Source organism: Cetorhinus maximus, chromosome 10 (genome assembly GCF_964194155.1).
Source record: "Cetorhinus maximus chromosome 10, sCetMax3.hap1.1, whole genome shotgun sequence".
Taxonomy (NCBI): Eukaryota; Metazoa; Chordata; class Chondrichthyes; order Lamniformes; family Cetorhinidae; genus Cetorhinus; species Cetorhinus maximus.
The window spans coordinates 48,883,492-48,904,010 of record NC_135888.1 but is presented as its reverse complement, the minus strand read 5'-3'; the positions used below and the strand labels follow the sequence as shown (position 1 = coordinate 48,904,010).

Sequence of the window (20,519 nt, the reverse complement as noted above, 5' to 3'; positions counted from 1 at the left end):
GTAGAATCCTTGATAATGTGAACTCACAACATTTGTGTATTCATGGTTGTGAATCAATTAAATGCTATGTGTGGCCCAACCAGAACACTACAATTTAAACATAGCAAGCTGACTTGTACACTAGTTTTGGCTATAACATTTAGACTTTCAACAATGTACTACTACTCAAGCTCAAGGATCTTTTATCAGTTTGCATGCTCTAAATTGAAAACATGGAGGAAAAAAATATAAACAAAATTACTATCAACAATTTTTATTCAAATCAAAACCAGCAGTTAATATCAGAAAACATGAAACTACAGAACGGAAAAAAGACAAACTTCAGAAACAGGTCTTAATGTAACAAAGAAAACATGTTTAGAAGTTCACAATATACAATTCTATTTATGCAGCCTCTTCCTCACCCTCCTCCTCAAATTCACCTTCATCTCCAACTGTAGCATCCTGGTATTGCTGGTACTCAGATACAAGGTCATTCATATTACTCTCTGCCTCAGTGAACTCCATCTCATCCATGCCCTCACCAGTGTACCAATGCAAGAAAGCTTTCCTCCGGAACATGGCAGTAAACTGCTCAGAGATGCGTTTAAACAGCTCCTGGATAGCTGTACTGTTGCCAATGAAGGTGGCAGACATCTTGAGGCCTCTAGGTGGGATGTCACAGACAGCTGTCTTAACATTATTGGGAATCCATTCAACAAAATAAGTACTGTTTTTGTTCTGTACATTCAACATCTGCTCATCCACCTCTTTCATGGACATGCGACCCCGGAAAATGGCAGCAACGGTCAGGTAGCGGCCATGTCGAGGGTCACAGGCAGCCATCATATTCTTGGCATCAAACATCTGCTGGGTAAGCTCAGGTACTGTGAGGGCACGGTACTGCTGACTGCCACGGCTGGTCAGAGGAGCAAAGCCTGTCATGAAGAAATGCAGGCGGGGGAAGGGGACCATGTTCACTGCTAGTTTACGCAGGTCAGCATTCAGCTGACCGGGGAAACGCAGACAGGTTGTTACACCACTCATGGTGGCTGACATTAGGTGGTTCAAATCACCATAAGTGGGAGTTGTCAGTTTAAGGGTATGGAAACAGATGTCATAGAGAGCCTCATTATCAATACAGAAGGTTTCATCAGTGTTCTCCACAAGCTGATGGACAGACAGAGTTGCATTATAAGGTTCTACTACAGTGTCTGACACTTTCGGTGAAGGCACAACGCTAAAAGTATTCATTATTCTGTCAGGGTATTCCTCACGGATTTTACTAATAAGGAGTGTGCCCATGCCAGAGCCAGTACCACCACCTAATGAATGGGTGAGCTGGAATCCCTGCAAGCAATCACAACCCTCAGCCTCCTTTCTCACCACATCCAGAACAGAGTCAATTAATTCAGCGCCATCAGTGTAATGCCCTTTGGCCCAATTGTTACCAGCACCACTTTGTCCTGCAAGAAATGAGAGCAAGTTAAATTGTTGTCTCTGCGAAGCAGTACATCAACACACCATCCCTGTACATCATATGTTTTCGTCCCCTAGTTTCAGGCTATTGCTATAATTAATTAGTTACTCTAAATACCTCCATGGGAAATTGACATTTTTATAATGGCAGCATTTCCCCTTAGACTATTCTCTTCAATAAAAGCTTGAACAATTAAGCAGAAGAACTTTCTAAAATGCAAAACTAAGAGAGATGGAAACAAAGTGGCAAAGAGAAAAAAGTCTGATGCACAGCTTCAGGAAAACACTCGTTAATTCCAGAGTTTCAACTGAAATGATCAAAACCAAGAAGTCTTGTGCAATCTTCATAAATATTAACTGTTAGATGGCGAAACAATCATTGTAAAATTTAAATCTTCTCAAAGGTCCATGTAATTTTCAAAAAGTTTGATCATGGCCCCACTAGCTTGCCATTTCCTTCAGGAATTAGTATAAAACAATCTGGATGGCAAAGGTAATTGTTGCTTTACCTAGCACAGTTCAGTTTCCATAAAGTCTGCTTATTACCTCCACCCTATTCAAGAAAGCATGGAATAGCAGTCTGAATAAATAACCTCTCAAAATTAGTTGTCCTATAACAATCAGTGATAACCAGCTTCAGGTGGTCAATTTCATAAAAATCCTACCCACCAAACACAAAGTTATCTGGTCTGAAAATCTGTCCAAAGGGTCCAGATCGAACAGAATCCATAGTACCAGGTTCCAAATCCATGAGAATGGCTCGGGGTACATATTTACCACCTGTTTAAAAATAATAAAATATATGACATTGCAATGCTCAGGAGATAAGCAAAAATATGATTACTATTTTAAATTAGTTAATACCTGTAGCCTCATTGTAATAGACATTAATCCTTTCCAGCTGAAGATCACTGTCTCCATGGTAGGCTCCAGTGGGATCAATGCCATGCTCATCACTGATGACTTCCCAGAACTAGAAAAAGAAGTCTTATTATTAATATGTCCAAAAGTCACAAGAATAAAGGAACAGGTGTAGGCCATTTAGTCCTTTGAGGCTGTTCCCCAAAAGGTCAAAAGGAATGTAATTCTACCACCTTATGACAAAGTGTGGTTAGTATCCTCTACTAGTCGCTCCGACGCTGGAGGTTGAATCCGAGATACTTGTGATGACATGTCTTCACAGCAATATGAAAGGTTGATGGCTTCATGTGCTAGCATTGTGAGTCTTTATTTTTGGAGAACCTGTTGAATATTCTGAGATCAAACATGAGATGAAATTCACCTGATCTTTTGGGGGCCACAAAATGTCAGAGTAAAAGGGATATCTCACCAATCTGGCTTAATTTATTCAATTGCAGCAAATACCAGTTTACTAATTTGTCATAAAAAATTCAGGGTTACTCAAAATAGATGAAATGGCTGAAGAGCTATAGGATGCAGTACAAAAATAGGTGCTGATAATCTAGATCTAAACATTTTTTGATCCTCTCCTACTTGATTTCTGTGATGAGAATCATGTAAGCCTAACTTGGATGAAAGGTTTTCACACCACCCTGTAAAACCACCCAAAACTACAAACTAATATCTGCCACAATCTTGACGAACAATTGTCCTTAGAGGTACCATTAGTGAATTGCAGTTCTTCCATTTGTCTGCAGCATAGGTCCATCTAATTCCATCAAGCAAATAATGAAAAGTTTTGTCTCCAGTTCCTGAGGAAACTTGAAAACTCCAAGCCAACGGCATCAACTGCAATTTTTTAATTCTTGTGAAGTAGACCAAAATGTATCTGATGATGGTGACATCTTGGACAGAATATGGCAGCAATGGTCCACTCACAACAGACAAGTGTATGAATGCCTTCCCCATAAATACCAATGACAATTCAAGTCATCAACACCCTCAGTAGCAATTTTTCTTTTGGAAAAGGATACATTCTATGACTTGGCATCAAGCTATCTGGTAATGCTGAATGTCAAGCCAAAACTTCAATGGAAGTAGTTCTCAAACATTTAATTGTGTACTAAACTGCATTTACTGAGAAATGAGTCTTGATGTTAGATAACACCAAGGCCGTTCTCCAAATAGTCAAAAGGGATGCACAATGCTTGTGCTCACATGTCATGGCGCTTGTGCCTCAGAGCCCTCTTTGACGATTGTCTGACAATGCTGTTTTTCAGGCAAAGGTGAACCACAGCACCATATTCTTGGCAAAGTGTTGTTAAATTGACTATTTCCTTTTGAGTTTGTGCATTAATTTACTAGAAAGATAGCAAAGATGTATGAGTTCAGTTATGCGGAGATTTAGTAGGTATTCAAAATTGTGAAGGGTTTTGATGGAGTAAACAATGACAAATTATTATCAGGGTGAGATTTATTTTCATGCAAAGAGTTATGACTCGGCTGATAAGGAGATGGAAGCAAATCAATAGTGCCTTCCAAGAAGGAATTGAATAGATACTTGAAGGGGGAAAATGTGCATGTCTGTGGCCAAAGGGTAGGGAGTGGTTTTAGTGGGACAGCTCTTTCAAGGCACTGGGATAATGGTCAAATTACTTCCTTTTGTGCTATTCCATGATTTTATAACATGAGTAGCGCCAGCCCATTTGGTGCCCAGTAGCACCAATAGCTAAGGACAAGGTAATACTTTCACATGAGATTCACTGAATTCTCCAATCAGGCTTCCAACCCTACCACAGCGCCAAACAGATCAAACCAAAGTTGTAAAATATATTCTGAGAGTGACCATGATGCAGTATTCTTCCTTGGCCTCTTCATAGTCTTCATCATTCAACTATAACATTCTCCTTCAATGCTTCTGCTACATTGTTGAGCATTCTAGGACTGTCTGTACTTAGTTCTACCTACTTATTCAAATGCAGCCAGGGGATTGCTAGAAATAGGTTCTACTTCCACTCTTGGTCATCTCCGCAATTCCAAGGATCTACTTTTGGTCCACTCCTCTTCCTTATCTATATGCTGATTCTTAGCAACATTCTACAGACATGGGATAAGCTAATATATACAGTTAGATCCAGCTCTACCTCTCCACCATCATTCCATTCATCTGCAACCACTGTCAGGTTGCAAATCCAATCTTGAATGATCCACAACTTCTTCACATTAAGCACTTGGAAGACTGCAGCCTTCATCTTCAGCTCCTGCCTGTATCATACCCCTCAGTCACAGACCCAAGTCTAAACAATACTATTCACAACCTGCATGCCCTATTCAACTTCAAGCTGATCTTCCAAACTCTCATCCTATCACAAAAGCCCACCTACGTCCACCTCCATCCATACCTTAGACCAAAGCTGCCCAATTCATACTCCAAGCTTGATTATTGCAATGTGCTCCGTGTTGTTTTTTAATGATGATAAAAAGGCACCAATCACTCATAAGGGATTGGGTAAACATGTTATGGGTTCATTTATTAAGACCAGGCACATGTGAATAGATACACATGAATATTAAAGCTTGAAGACATCAAGAGCAGCAGAGCTGTATGTGCGTGCTCTACTGAAAGCAAACGTGAAACTAAAACCGGATCACATGACTTTTTCACGTGGTCATGCTGCAATCCCTTAAAAGCATATTACAACACCCCTACCTTTCTTTTTAAAGATATTTTTGCCCCCTTCCAAAGAAGTATAACTATTTACAATGTATGTTCATGTTTAGTTATCATTACATAAGTGTATAGAACTGATAAATCTTTGAATCTCTAAAGCGTAGAGGTAAATCTGCTGGTATGCCTAGATCTTGTAATGATAACCTTCTGGATGTGTCTTTAATTGCTTACAATGATCTGTGGGATTGTCATTCTTGGATATTGTTCCTGGCTTCATTTGGGATCTTGTCCTAGGTGCAGTAGGACTGTATGGTGGTTGAGGAGCTCGAATGAATTGGATTTGTCTTTGGTTACGCCTCACCACTGCGCCTGTGTTATGAACAAATCCTTGTCACCTCAGCTGATTGCATACCTTCTGTGGGATTCTGTACCTGCATTTTATTGTGCATCAAAAACAGAAAATACTGGAAAAACTCAGCAGATCTGACAGCATCTGCGGAGAGACAGATGCTGTCAGGCCTGCTGAGTTTTTCCAGCATTTTGTTTTTGTTTCAGATTTTGCTTTTATATTTTTATTGTGCATGTTGGTCATCTTCTCTTGCACTTTGAAAAGTTACTCTCTAATTTCTGAGAGTAGAATGGGTAAGAGTAGATAAATTAATACATACTGGTCTGCCATACAGTGATGGAATACTTGCTCTTAAAGGTGTCACTCTCAGATGTAACATTGCAATGTGTAGATCTTGCTTGGTCTGTCTACAATTGAGAATTAGGAATTTCACCATGTGGTTCACTCATTCAGCTAGGCTGTTAGATCTAGGGTAATGAGAAGTAGTGTGATCAATAGTCCACTTCTCTCACATATACTGAAATTACTAACCAGTAAATTGTGGACTGTTATCCGTAATGATCTCTCTTGGCACACCAAATAAACTGAAAATAGCACTTAAGAGTACATACGACAGCTGCACTTGAAGTATTGTGCAATTGTCGAATAATAGGGTACTTGGTAAAGCAGTCAACGATGAAGTCAGTGCCAGAGGTGAGATGCTATTTTGGACCAAGGATGGGCAGGAACTCCATGCGGAATCAATGGTTTTTTGTGCTGACTTGGCATATGCTCTTGACATGCTTCACACTTCTCGATGATTTTAATGTCATTGTTCATATCCGGCCAATAGATTGTCTCTCTTGGGAGTCTTCTTGTCTGATCTATGCCCATGTGTGAGTGATGGAGAATATCAGGTCGCAAAGATTCTGATATGATGACCTACCTGCCTTTAAAAATGACTCCACAGTAGATGCCTAGCTCATCCTGGTGAGGCCAAAATTGTTTCACGTGTTCGTGGACATGCTGAATTGAAATAGTCCATCCTTCAGATTCTGTAGTGTGGAATCTTTCACCATTTCTTCTTGTAGCTGCTGGCATTTGCGTTGCACAGAATGTACCAGATCAATTTGGAGAAATCTTCAAATTCAATGTCAATAAAGTCAACTTGTAGATCCAAGGATACATCTTCTGTTCTCGCTGGGTTAGGCAATCTGCTAAGTGTATCTGATGTGACCATCAAGTTATCTGGCTTGTACCTAATCCCAGTTGCAACCTTGAATCTTTATCAAGAGACATTGCAAATTTGACGTTGCGCTGGTCAATGGTTTTCACCAAATCATCTCCAGTGGCTTGTGGTTGGTCTCTATTGCCAAATAGATAGGTACAAAAACACATTATTCCAAACACTAAAACTAATGTTTTCTGCTTGATGTTGGATTGCATTACAGATATTGAAGCAAATGCAATCGGTTTGACTTTCTGTAGTATGCGTGCTCTCCGACACCTTTCTGCAAGGCATCTATCTCCAAGGTAATTGTCTCCCTAGGATTGTAAAATTGCAATGTCTTTGCTTCTGATAATGACTGTTTCAGTGCTTTCAAGAGGTATTGGTGGTCTTCATACCACAGGAAAGGCACATCCTTTCTCGACAATTCCCTTTTAGATAATTTTGAGCAAAATTGGAAATACAAGACCACCAGAAATTGAAGAGGTCTAGACATCTTCGAAGATTGTCCTTATCTTGAAGAGTTGGCATGGCTTTAATATCTATTTTAATTAGGTCAGGATGTATGCCAGCACTGGAATAAATAGAACTTAAGAAATCAGTTTGTTGTAAATTGATAGCACATTTCAGATTGCTGAACACCAATCCTTCATTACATGAAACTTGCATCAATAAGTGTAGATTATGGTCATGTTCTTGCTTTGTTCTTCCCAAACCGGCAATGTCATTGGCAACACAGATGCATCCTGGCAGTCCATTTCAGCTTGAAATAGATCTTGGCTGACAGTCCGAAAGGAAGTCGTTAAAAACAGTATCATCCAAATGGGGTACAAAATTTGCAGGCTTTTGGAATTTTTCCATGAGACGTAGCCATTTTTGGCATCAAGCATCAAGAAGAATTTTGCACCTGCAAATCTTGGGTTTAACTCTTCTAATGTGGGGATTTTGTAAGGACAACATTTCAAAGCTGTGCTTAAACCTTGTGGATTGATGCATACTCTCAATGATCCGTCTTTCTTTATGACACGGAGCTGCACCATCCTGTGTGCTTTTGTACTTTTCTCATGGTTCCATCTTTTTCCATTTTATCTAGTTCAACCTTCAATTTATCTTGTAAGTGGATGCTGCACTTATGTGGTGGATTAATGAACAGACTTGCATTCTCCTGCAAGTGTAACGTTTCAGCTCCCTTCAAACTGCCAATTTCTTTCCAGGCATTTCAATGTTAGGTCATGAACTGAGGCGGTAGGTGAGTTTCTGATCTGCCTTGTAAGGTATGTCTAATTGCATGGATTGTCACTAAGTGCAAGGTCATGCTAGCAGACCTGCGATTGCCAGGCCTTCAGTCTCCATGTTGTAGAACACCTGTGACACCCAGGAGAATTGATTGTTCTTGCACTCCATGACTATGGATCCTACTCACTTAATCTCTCCCCTTTGCAAGAGCTTTGTGTCCTCCTGACAACTTGCTTATCTATATTCATATCAGTCGGTCCCTTCATCCAAGCATTAATGGACTGTAAATAGTTGAGGCCCCAATCACTGATCCCTGTGCCACTCCATCCTAAAAGTGACCCACTTACATTGACTCAATTTCCTGCTAGTTAGCCAATCCTCTGTCCATGGTAATATATTACCAACACTATAAGCTCTTACCTTGCATCGTAACCTATTATGTGGCACCTTATTGAATGCCTTTTGCAAACCAAATACACGAGATTTACTGGTTCCCCTTTATGCACCCTGCTTGTTACATTCTCAAAGAACATGATTTCCCTTTCACAAAGCCACGTTGATTCTGTCTGATTGTATTATGATTTTCTAAATGTCCTGCTACAACCTCTTTAATGATGGGTGCTAGCATTTTCCCAATGACAAACATTAGGCTAACTGGCCTATAGTTTCCTGCTTTCTGTCTCCCTCCTTTCTTGAACAGAGGTGTTATATTTGCAATTTTTCAATCCACTGGACCTTTCTGGAATCATGGGAATTTTGGAGGATTACAAGCAACACTTATCTCTGCAGCCCCTTCCTTTAAGGCCCTACAATACAGGCCATCAGATCATGGTGACTCATCAGCCTTAAATCCCATTACTTTTTCTCTAGCACAAGTTGTAACTTCATCCCTTCCATTTGCCCATGTTTCCACTATAATTGGGATGCTTTTATTTTCTACTGTGAAGACAGATGCAAAATACTTGTTCAAAGTCTGTTTTTTTCTCATTTCCCATTATTAATTCCCCAGTCTCACCCTTTAAGGGACAAATGCTCACTTTAGCTACTATTTCTGTATTTGAACAAGCTTTTGTCTGTTTTAATATTTCTTGCAAGGTTTTTAATCATGCCTTCTAATTTCTCATTTTTGGTTTATCCCTCAATTGCTGTGCAGAGGGAAAATACATGGGGGAAGTATACCTCCAATATCACATCAGTCATGTATGGAATGATTGATTATGCCTTTTCCACACAAGGAATGGGCCAAGTGAACACAGTAATATGTAAAGGGTGTAAACAGTAGAAGTTAAGTCAGGCTTAGTTCGCATTCTAATATATTCAGTTAATTGTTGCTTGGGGTAATTTCATTTTTGAATAAAAGCAGGACGAATGAGATTTTTTCTGCAGCTTCCCACAAGTCATTAAAAACGTTTTGGTGTATTTTCAGTCACATGTCCGTTCTGAATCATGACCTTCAATTGCTGACAGTAATCCTTACCAGGTTCCAGATAAAAATTGGTGTAGAGCTACAGCTCAGTGATCTGCATCTTCTGTCCAAGTGGTTACAGTTGACATGTCAACTTATTCGGTCTCTACACATATTGACGGTTCTTCTCGCCTCCTTTAGGACACTAAAACCAGTTGATTTAACCAAGCTTTTGTTCATCTAGACTAGTATATCATGTGGTTCAGAGTTGTTTTGAAAACACGTATATGAAATACCTTGGGAGACTTTATAGTTATCTTAAATGGCATTATGTAAATATGTAAGTTACTTGTTCGCATTTTGAATTTCCAGCACATGGACATGATGTAATCATCCCTTCCCAGGTTTTTCTTTGATTTTTGCAGAAGCCGCAGCTCCTGAACTCGCGCCTCATGACGACGCCAGTGCACGTGCGGCGCCCTCAGCCTAACACCTCAATCACGCATGCGCAAGGCGCCTTCGCCCTCGTGCTCTTTCCAACGGTCGCTCGGCCCAATCGGCGCTTTTTATTGGCTGATTCAAAATTTAACCGTTCCCCAATCCCGCAAGGCGGGAAACGCGCGTGGCGGCCTCGCCTAACCGACCGTCCGCCCGGTTCCTCACAATAACCGTCTACATCGCCCCTTCAGTGCCGTCCACCCACCCCAACACCTCGGCACTTTCATCGCAAGAACGGAAAACAGCTCGTCCAGTGGGCAGCTCTCTCCGCCTCGGAAACAAGCTTTCCGGCCCAGAATCCCTGTGGGACTCTCCGGCCGCTTCACCATCCGGGCCCGATTCCCTCAATCACTGCCTGAGTGACTACAGTACAGACCTTGGCTCCAATCTGATTACCACACTGGCCTGCCTGAAGATGCACGATCTCTCTCATCCTCCTAACTCCGCCTAAACAAACCCTCACACCCTCTGAAAAACAAACGGCAAAGCTGACAATACGTGATTGCGCTGCTCTTTATATAGCGTTGCGTCATCGCCGCGTTTTCTATAGGACGTTTCTATTGGTGCATTTCAATGTCAATCAAACTAAAACACCCGCTAATCGCGTGGAAAGCCTTCTCCGATAGGGTCACTCCGATACTCGCCTTTGGTTGGTTCTCACCAGACTGAGGGGGCGGAGTCATATCCGACCACATGGTGAGGAAGGTGCTGCAGAAGGCGCGAGGCTGGCAAGGACTGTTATGTGGTTGTTAAAGGGGCACCGCCTTTGTAGCAGGGTGATTGACAAACCTTCATGGATTTACATCCAGTAGACAAAGGCCAAATACTGCAGATGCTGGAATTCTGGAAATAAAAACAGCGAATGCTGCAAATAACAGGTCCGGCAGCAACTAGGGAGATTAAGTTAAGGGGCTGAGGTTCAAAGCTCAGAAGCTCTAAGGACAGGGGTTGCAGGAAACCCAGAAATAGGGGAGGTGATGGCATAGTGGTATTGTAGCTGGGTCAGTAACCCAGACACCCAGGGTAATGCTCTGGGGACCTGGGTTTGAATCCCGCTATGGCAGAAGGTGGAATTTGAATTCAATAAAAATCTGGAATTAAGAAGTCTAATGATGACCATGAAACCATTGTTGTACAAACCTATCTGGTTCACAAATGTCCTTTAGGGAAGGAAATCTGCCGTCCTTACCTGATCTGGTCCACATGTGACTCCAGGCCCACAGCAATGTGGTTGACTCTTAACTGCCTCTGGGCAACTAGGGATGGGCAATAAATGCTGGCCCAGCCAGTGAAGCCCACATCCTGTGAATGAATGAAAAAAATGTGCAGATTGCCAATCATTGGTTTTTACAGAGTCACTTCATTAGCATCTGATTTCCACATTTCCTACACAGTAGTGTGCATAACAATGACCTGCACGACACAATCTCAATTCCAGTAATTAAAGGAACTCTCTAAACGTGCAACTTGAAGCAGTTGGAGATGGCATTGCAAGAGAAAGAAGTTTTGGAATAGAGTCAAGAAATAAAGATTTGCGTTCCTATAGGACCTTTTCATGATCTCAGGATATCCCAACGTGCGTTACAGCTAATGAAGCACTTTTGAAGTGTCACCATTGATGTAATGTATCAAATACAGCAGCAAGTGCCCATAAACAGCAATGTGATAATGACCATTTAATCTGTGTGATGTTGACTGAGGGATAAATATCGGCCAGGTCACCAGGCATGATTCCCCTGCTTATATTCAAAATAGTGCTTTGCAATCTTCTACTTTGACCTAAGAGAAAAAAGTTGGTTTAACATCTCATCCAAAAGACAGCGCTACCAGTGCATCACTCCCTCAGTACTGCATTGAATTGTGTGCATTGACCTTTGTGCTCAAGTACTGGAATGGGACTTGAACATGTACATACCTTTCTGAGTCAAAGGAGAGAGGGCTACCAACTGAGCCACAGCTGACACAAATGGCTGAGACAGACAAAATATGTGGCCCACTTCACCCACGCCTCCCTATGCACTGTACTGGAGGCCATGAGAACCCAGACAGAGATACTGTTCCCTAACAATTGGAGGAAGGGCTGCCTGGGGACAACAAGAAGACATGGTTGGAGGTGACAGAGGAGATGTCAGCAGCTGAAGTGTGCTGCCAAATTCTTGAATCAAATACAGGAAGCAGCTCAAAGAAGTAAGCCAGGCAAGAAAACAGAGCAATGACACATTCAACTACATCCTGATATGTGTACACACCAACTCCTCACACTTCCTTCTCTAGCCTATTCTAAAAACATGACAAAGCCTAATCTCTACCTATAACCCTGTGTGCCAGGTATGACCTCCTGGGAGTAGGAGCATAGCAGGCCTGCAGGAGACAGTCGGGAGCTGAGGAGCGCCTATAAATACAGACCAGAGAGATTCAAGTGAGACCTACCTTGCTGGGACTCGGAACGGAGCTGAGGAGCGCCTATAAATACAGACCAGGGATTCACAGTTTCAGCTGCCGTGAGGCTGCAGTCAGGGAAAAGGAAAAAAAAGCAACTGTGATTAGTAAGTTGATTGACTGGTAAGTGCTCAGTCCAAAGGACAGTGTGTAAGAAAGCAACTTGGGGCAGACAAGTTCAGTTGGATCTATAAATTAAAAGAACTAAAACTTTAAAATAATAAACCAAAATTTGAAAACTTTAAAATTAAAATAAAACAATAAAGATAAAAAAGCAATAAAAATAACATCTAAAACACATACCTTTGTAGTTAAGAAGCATAAAACTTTAAGTTGTCAGTGGTACTAGCATCCAATAAACACAGTAAACATATACATAGGAAGAAAATAATTAAAGTAAATTAACTAAATAACATAAGTTAAAATGGCGGGACAGGTGTTATGTTGCAGCTGTGGGGTGTGGGAGATTTTGGATGCCAAGGCGATCCATGACAATTACATCTGCAGAAGCGTAAGTAGCTTGTGGAATTCTGAATCTGGATTATTGATCTGGAGGCCGAAATGCAGACACTGCGCAACATAAGGGAGGGGGAGAAATACCTGGACACTTTGTTCCAGATGACAGTCATACCTCTTAGAATAGGGTCATCTGTTTTGGTCAGCAGCGAAGGACAAAAGGATGTGACTGTCAGCGAGGCAGGTAATGGGACTGAGCAGACAGTAGTAGAGGAGCCTCAGACTTTGCAATTGTCAAACAGGTTTGAGATGCTCACAACCTGTGTGGATGAAAGCAAAGTCTGCAAGGTGCATGAGCTGACTGGCCATGGCACTGTGGTATAGGAAGCCATAAAAGCCGGGGACCAAAAAGGAATGTAGCGGTAGCATGGGATAGTATAGTGAGGGGGACCGACACTGTTCTCTGCAGCAAAGATCGAGAGTCCAGAAGGCTATGTTGCCTGCCCAGTGCCAGGGTTCGGGACATCTACTCAGGGCTGGAGAGGAACTTGCAGTGGGAGGGGGTGGATCCAGTTGTCGCAGTCCATGTAGGTACCAATGACATAGGTAGAACTAGAGAAGAGGTTCTGCAATGTCAGTATGAGGAGCTAGGCACCAAATTAAGAAGCAGAACCTCAAAGGTAATAATCTCTGGATTATTACCTGAGCCACGTGCAAATTGGCAAAGAGCAAATAAGATTAGAGAGATGAATGTGTGGCTCAAAGACTGGTGTGGGAGAAGTGGGTTCCGGTTTGTGGGGCACTGGCATCAGTACTGGAGAAAGTGGGGGCTGTACCGTTGGACTGTTTACACCTGAACCTTGCTGGGACGAGTGTTCTTGTGAATCTAACTAAGAAATCTAACTAAGAAAGTAGAGGAGGCTTTAAACTAAACAAGAGGGATGAGGGATCAAGCATGGGTTGATGTAACAAATCAAGGTGTAGAGTCAAGACAGGAGAGTAAAATAGTAAAATGAGAAATGAGGGTCAGAGAATGGCAGGAAGGGACAGAGAGGAAAAACCTAAGAATATATCAACAGTCAAGACTAGACGTCACAAAGGTAACAAAAAGGCAAAATGAAGGCTCTCTATCTGAATGCACGTAGCATTCATAACAAAGTAAATGAATTGGTGACTGACATTGAAGTAAATAAATATGATCTGATAGCAATTAGGGAGACATGGCTGCAGGGCGACAAAGATTGGGTCCTTAATACTGAGGGGTGCATGACATTCAAGAAGAATAGGAAGCTAGGTAAAGGTGGAGGGGTAGCACTGTTAATCAAAGAGGGCATTGGTGCAATAGTTAGAGATGACCATGGTTCAAGAGATCAGGATGTAGAATCGGTTTGGGTGGAGCTGAGGAATAGTAGGGGAAAAAGTCATTAGTGCAAGTGGTCTACAGGCCCCCTAACATTAGCCACAGTGTAGGACAAAGTATTCAAGAGAAAATATTGTGTACTTGTGATAAAGGGACGGCAATAATCATGGATGATTTTAATTTACATATAAATTGGAAAAAATCAGATTGGCAGTAGGAGCCTGGATGAGGAATTTTTAGAATGCTTTCAAGATGGTTTCTTAGAGCACCCACCATCCGTGGTTAACTAAAGAAGTTAAGGAAAGCATCAAACTTAAGGAAAAAGCATATAACTCCGCAAAGATGAGTGGCTGGACAGATGATAAAGAACGGTAGAGAATGACTAAAAGGTTAACCAGGAGAAAGAAATTGGAGTATGAGAGGAAGCTAGCTAGAAATATAAAAACGGATAGCAAGAGTTTCTACATGTATTTAAAAAGGATAAGAGTAAGTAAATTGAGTGTTGGTCCTCTAGAGAGTGAGAGTGGGGAGTTAATAGTCGATAATAAGGAAATGGCAGAAGAAATGGACAAATATTTTGCTTCTGGCTTCACTATGGAGGATACAAAAAACATTCCAATAACAGCTGCAAATCAGGAGGTGAAAGGGACGGTAAGTCTCCGGGTCTCGATGGACTGTTGTCAGAGATTAATCACACCAAGGCATCATTATTACGTAGAAACCCCATTTATTACTTGTGCACAAGGGAGAACAATACAACAAGAGCTATTGTACCGTCTCGTAGCAGAATACACACAGACCTGTTAAAAGCATTTTTACACCCAATCAGTAAATTTTGCACAAACCTATCCGCTTATTTGCATAAGTTAACTGACCAATCCATATAGTAGTAAATATTCGTTCCCAGCACAACAGATGTTGCGCTTACGTAAATGCTTATCATGATTCCGATTACATTCGGCCTGAGAAAGAACAAAATGGAATGTCTCGGGGCTCATCCTACAACTGTGGTCAGACAAGATGGCATTGTTTCTCAAGGTTGCAGTATTTTTCTCTTAGGCCTAGGCATATAATTCAACTTCTAACTTCTCCATTAACCCTTTTAGCACTAAATGGCTTCCCTATAGTTGTCTAGGCCACCACACTTCCCCCCTTTTGTCCTAAAAGGACAATCCACCACCCTTAGCCAAGTTCTATGTATCCTAGTCGCCGGGCTTCACCCTCAGTGGAATCCTGATTCCTGAGGAGAGGGAGGGAATAGACAGCTGGCTTGCCACCAGATCTCTGAAGGTTCTGTAGTCGGCAGACAGAGTGGATGCAACAGAAGAGAGCTGGATAACAACATACAGAACAATGAGTAGGGCAAGGCCTATGACAAGGTATTTGAGGAGGGTTTTGAAAAGGCTCCCAAACCATCCGCCGATATTAGGGAGCCACCCCCGCCAGTCAAAGGATTTCTCCTGGGCAACTGCATGGAGGAGGTGCACTTGGTCCTGAATGAAATGTACATCAGTCTCAATCCTCTGGTCCTTGTTAATGTAAAAACATGTTTCATTAATAGCCGCACAGACTCCCGCCTTGCGCTGCTAGCAGGAAATCCAGGGCCATACGGTTCTGGAGGACAACCTTGGAAAGGGACTTAGTTTCCAACTGCAGACTCTGGATGGCGTCAACAGTCTTATTCTCAATAAGTTCCATTGTAGCAGAAATATTAATAATGGCCTTTTCCAGCTCTGAGACCCCTAGACTTGGGATGAGGGCCCAAACAAATTTGTGGAATCCGGTATTGCGGGTGACAAGCTGGTTCCAGGTTGATGGTTTATGACACTTCACAGGCCCTAAATAGTTGTGGAGAGAGTGAATAGTAAGGCTCTTGACCCCAAAGGCCTCAGGGACAATATAGCCAATGGTGCAGGTGCCTGCCCAATTGACAGGGAGGGTTTTGTATGCCCTGTTTCCACAAAGCCAGAATGAGCCATTGCGAACAAGGGTAGGGTACCAATAAGTGAAATTTTGGCAAAAGCTGAGCCGGTCCCAGACAAAAGAGGAGTTCGTCTGGTCATACCAGCGGACGCGGCAGGTCTGACTAAGCTGCAATGCTCGCAGGGCCAGCAAGTCGAGGCATCCAGACAGATTTTTGTAGCTGCAAGGCCCAAATCCTTCAGTGTAGTAGCCAGTAGAAGTCCAGGTGGATGTGGAATTATTTAAGGTGAGATTGTATGATCATTGGCAATCACACCCACACCCATTAAAGTATGTGAGTCTATCCTCAGATCTCGGGGCCTGCGAAAGACACATCAACTCATTGGCCTTGCACTCCCAAAAGGTAGTCATAGGACCAGACTGGTTGTGGAACCAGAATCGGCCTTCCCGGTAATTATAATCAGCAAGGTAGGCACAGGACCCCAATGGCAGCTCACCCACCCGAGTACTACCCTTGGTATAATTTCTCCTGATGCATAGCCAGGCCAGCCCTTTAACAACCACAAAGGTGGGCTCCCGTCTCCAAATGGGCGCTTGATGGATGATGGCCCCTGTATTACCTAAGGACCGTGCGGAGTCTGAGGGGAAAGCTAGAAAATGCATCTCGGAGGAGGAGGGGTTAACAGGAAAATGAGTACAAATCCAACATTTAGTCCGATTAACTTGCAAGGCTACGGCCTGCATTCGTTGAACTGCAGAATTGGTAGTCCATGCCCCCGCAAGGACCAAGCAGGACAGGATCCAAACCAGAGTCAACATTCTGACGGCTCAGTTAAAGTTCCTGCACAAGCACTTCCGTCCGAGGTCAGCGTCCGCTTGACGTGTGATGTGTGTATCCACAAGGGTCTTCCTTCAACCTTCACGGCCGTATGGGTGGTGAGCAGGACTTGGAAAGGCCCCTCCCATCGAGGTTCCAAACAGTTCTTTCTCCTGAAGGTCTTTACCAGGACTAGGTCCCCGGGCTGGTATTGATGGCAGTCTTCAATGGTGGGCTTTTTCTGAGCTTCTACTACCTGCGTATGCAAGCTTTTGAGAGAATTAGTAAGCGCTATACAGTATGTAATCATTCCCTCATCCATAGCGTGGATGTCCATTTCCCTAGCAGACAAAGGTGGTGCCACTGGGAGGCGCATAGGTCGTCCCATTACAACTTTAAAAGGGGAAAAGGAGGTGGTACGGTTAGGGTGAGAGCGCCGGGGTAGAGCTTCAGGCCATTTCAAACTGGTTTCCTCACATAATTTAGCTAATTTGTTTTTCAAAATACCGTTTTGTCTTTCCACTGCCCCAGTAGATTAGGGGTGGTATGGGCAGGAAAGGTGATGGCTGCATTGTAAGGCCCTCAACAGTTCCTTTATCACTTTAGCGACAAAATGAGGTCCATTATCACTCGATAAAATCTCTGGTATCCCGAACCTGGGTATGTATTCACGCAACAACAATTTTGCAACAATAATAGCATCATTCCGTCGGGTGGGATACGCCTCCACCCATTGCGAGAACAAACATACTATAACTAAAACATAATTATATCCCATACATTTAGGCATTTGTATAAAGTCCATTTGTTTGTGTACAAACGGGCCCCATGGCTGGGATCCGTGCCAGTAGTCACTGTGGGCGTCTTGCCTGGGTTATGTCGTTGACAAAGCAGACATTGTGAAGCTATTTTAGCTGCCATAGCGAAAAACCCAGGCGCAAACCACATCTGCTGTGCCATTCTGTTCATCCCCTCTTTGCCCGCATGGGTAAATTAATGTAACATGCGGGCAGTCCAGGGCAGGAGTGAAACAAGGGCAACAGCACGGCCATCAGAAGAAACCCAGAGGCCGTCAGAGCATTGTGCGCACGATGCTTGAGTCCAACTGTTTTGTTCACGGGTAGATACCTGTAACTGCAAGTGAATAAGATCAGTTAGACTAGCTACAGGAGAAGGGGTTGCAGCCTGATAACAAAGGGGAACCACAGACCCAGTGAGACCGGCCGCGGCTGCACGGGCGGCACGGTCAGCCCTATCATTACCTTGAGAAACGAAATCATTGCCCTGTGTATGGGCAGAGCATTTAGTAACAGCAAGGGAGGAGGGGAGCTGGATAGCCGTTAAAAGATTAGTGATGAGCTGCCCATGGCGGACAGGGGTTCCTGCTGACGTGAGAAATCCCCGGAGCTTCCAAAGCTGGCCAAAGTCATGTGTCACGCTGAAAGCACATCAAGAGTCAGTATAGATATTGGCCGATTGGCAGCAAATATGCAGGCTCGTATAAGGGCAAAAGGTTCAGCGGCTTGGGCAGAGCAGGACGGCAGAGGGGCGTGATGCTTCAATAACAGAGTAAGAGTCACAAATAGCATCGCCAGTAAGTAAATCGCCACCTGGTGATCGAGTAGAGGAGCCATCGACAAAAAGAATGAGGTCAGGATTTAACAGAGGATGATCCTGCAGATCTGGGCGAGGTAGAGTGGAGTGCTGGACAATAGTGCAGTAATCATGAGGCTCGCCGTCTTCCTCCGTGGGTAACAGGGTAGCGGGGTTGAGAGTGGTGCATCGTACAATAGTTAATGAGGGATCCCCTAAAAGGGCTGACTCATAGCGGGTGACACGGGCAGCGGTGAGGTGTTGGGTAGCCAAACGGTTAAAGAGAGCCGCGACTGCGTGGGGAACATGTAGAACAACAGGGTTCCCGAGGGTAAGGGACTGGGCGGCGACGACGGCAAGGTAGGCTGCCGCAACGGATCGAATACAGGAGAGATAACTGCGCACAACAGGATCTAAGCGAGTACTGTAATAAGCAACCGGTCGCTGGACATCCCCATGGGACTGGGTAAACACCCCCTGTGAAAAGCCACAATGTTCATGAACATAAAGGTGAAAAGGTTTAGTATACTCCGGAAGGCCCGGGACGGGGGCAGAAATAAGGGCCATCTTGAGGGTCGCGAAAGCGGCTTGGGAGTCCGACTCCCAAGCGAGGTCCTCAGGGGCAGAAGGGAGGGCGAGATCCTGCAAGGGCCTAGTGAGTTCCGCATAATTAGGGATCCACTGCCGACAATACCCCATCATGCCGAGAAAATAAGTCAGATCCTTTTTAGCGCCCGGGAGGGGAAGGGAGATAATGCTGTCGATACGGCATTTGGAAAGGAGTCGAGCGGGGCCGTCAAGAACATGGTCCAAATATTCAACATGGGTTCGGCAAAACTGTAACTTTTCACGGGAGGCCTTATGGCCCTTATGGGCTAAGGCTTTCAAAAGGGTGAGGGAGTCGTCGTGACAAGTTTGCTCAGACAGAGAGCAAAGAAGCAAGTCATCGACATACTGGAGGAGAGTAGAACCCCCTGGGAAGGAGACATCGGCGAGATCAGCCTGCAGGGCACGGAAGAAAATGGTCGGGCTTTCCGTATATCCCTGGAGCAACCGGGTCCATGTATACTGAGTACTGTAAAAGGAGAAGGTGAAGGTGAAGAGAAACTGAGAGTCAGGGTGTATGAATATGGAGAAAAAGGCTCCACAGAGATCAACAACAGTATAACAAGTGGAGTTAGGGGAACCCAGGTAAGTATGGTAGCCGGGTTAGCTACAACTGGATAGACTGGGATCACGCAAGCGTTTACTGCCCGCAAGTCCTGGACAAACCGCCAGGTATTCTTGCCTGGCTTCCGCACAGGAAGTATAGGAGTGTTGCAGGGGCTAACAGTGGGAATAACAGCACCGGAGTTTAAAAGGTCTTGAAGGACAGGCTTTATGCCTTCCGTCGCTTCAGGATTAAGAGAGTATTGAGGCTTCTGAGGGAGGGGTTTAGAGGGATCCAAACGCACCTGAAAAGGTTCTGCTGATAATACCCGACAAACATCATTAGGACCCTTTGCCCACAAGGTATCGGGGATAGTTGCCAAGGCATTGAGGGAATCAGCGATTACACTACCTAGAGCATGGTGCTGAAAATAGGCAGGATACTCAAAGGGCATAGAGGGAAAAAATTGGATAGCTTGATCATAGATATTCAGGGAACTGTCCATCAATTCCATAGATGATTGGGGATCTGTGCACTGAAGGCAGTACACCATAGGACCAAGGTCCCTGGCCTGATATCCAACGGAGACACAGAGGGTAATATGAGGCGCAACATCCCGGGCATGAAAATGCGGTAGGGCAGCTGGAGGAAGGGAAACGGAGCCAGCAACTCCTTTAGATCCGATGCAAAGGGAAGATATAGAAAGAACGTAGCACTCACCCAGATGGTCTGTTACCTCACGGGCATACTGGTGATCTGAGCACGCAGAGTAGTGCGCTGTACAGTGAAGATCCCAAAGCCAGTGTTGCAGGGGTGGGTGGATGGCTATCGCAGCGGAAACATGGCGGTCGGTCAGAAGCCGGAGTAACACAGTCTTGAGTTTATCGGATAAATCACAATGTCCGAAATTCCACCACCAAACATGAGGATGACACGAAGTTTCTTCTTGTAGAAGGCTGATGACTGTGGAATAAGTAGACTCGGGAACTTGAAGAGTGATAGTGTTGTTAGAACAGTCTAAAGTGCAACCGAGTTTGCAGAGGAGATCACGACCCAA

At 43.7% G+C, this 20,519-nt stretch overlaps 1 protein-coding gene across 5 annotated transcripts; it reads right to left on the bottom strand.

The window, feature by feature from the left end:
• Window positions 1–237: 237 nt before the first annotated feature.
• On the bottom strand, window positions 238–20,223 carry LOC144685669 (tubulin beta-4B chain-like). Of its 5 annotated transcripts, none has more exons than XM_078550442.1 (4): window positions 20,183–20,223; window positions 2,323–2,431; window positions 2,128–2,238; window positions 238–1,445 (listed from the first exon to the last, which is right to left on the bottom strand). In XM_078550442.1, the coding sequence occupies exons 3-4, from the start codon at window positions 2,207–2,209 to the stop codon at window positions 385–387; spliced, it is 1,143 nt and encodes a 380-aa protein (XP_078406568.1). In that variant the 5' UTR covers window positions 2,210–2,238; window positions 2,323–2,431; window positions 20,183–20,223; the 3' UTR covers window positions 238–384. The 5 variants fall into 5 exon arrangements, with proteins under 5 accessions (XP_078406568.1, XP_078406570.1, XP_078406567.1 ...); XM_078550444.1 differs by lacking the exon at window positions 20,183–20,223 and adding an exon at window positions 12,155–12,178; XM_078550441.1 differs by lacking the exon at window positions 20,183–20,223 and adding an exon at window positions 11,640–11,774.
• Window positions 20,224–20,519: the final 296 nt, after the last annotated feature.

Coding starts and splice junctions, on each gene's coding strand:
- LOC144685669 (XM_078550439.1), bottom strand. CDS start 10,157: ATGAGAGAGATCGTGCATCTTCAGGCAGGCCAGTGTGGTAATCAGATT. Junction 2,432..10,100: donor GTAATCAGATTGGAGCCAAG/GTCTGTACTGTA, acceptor TTCTTTTTCTAG/TTCTGGGAAGTCATCAGTGA. Junction 1,446..2,127: donor ACCAGATAACTTTGTGTTTG/GTGGGTAGGATT, acceptor CATTTCTTGCAG/GACAAAGTGGTGCTGGTAAC.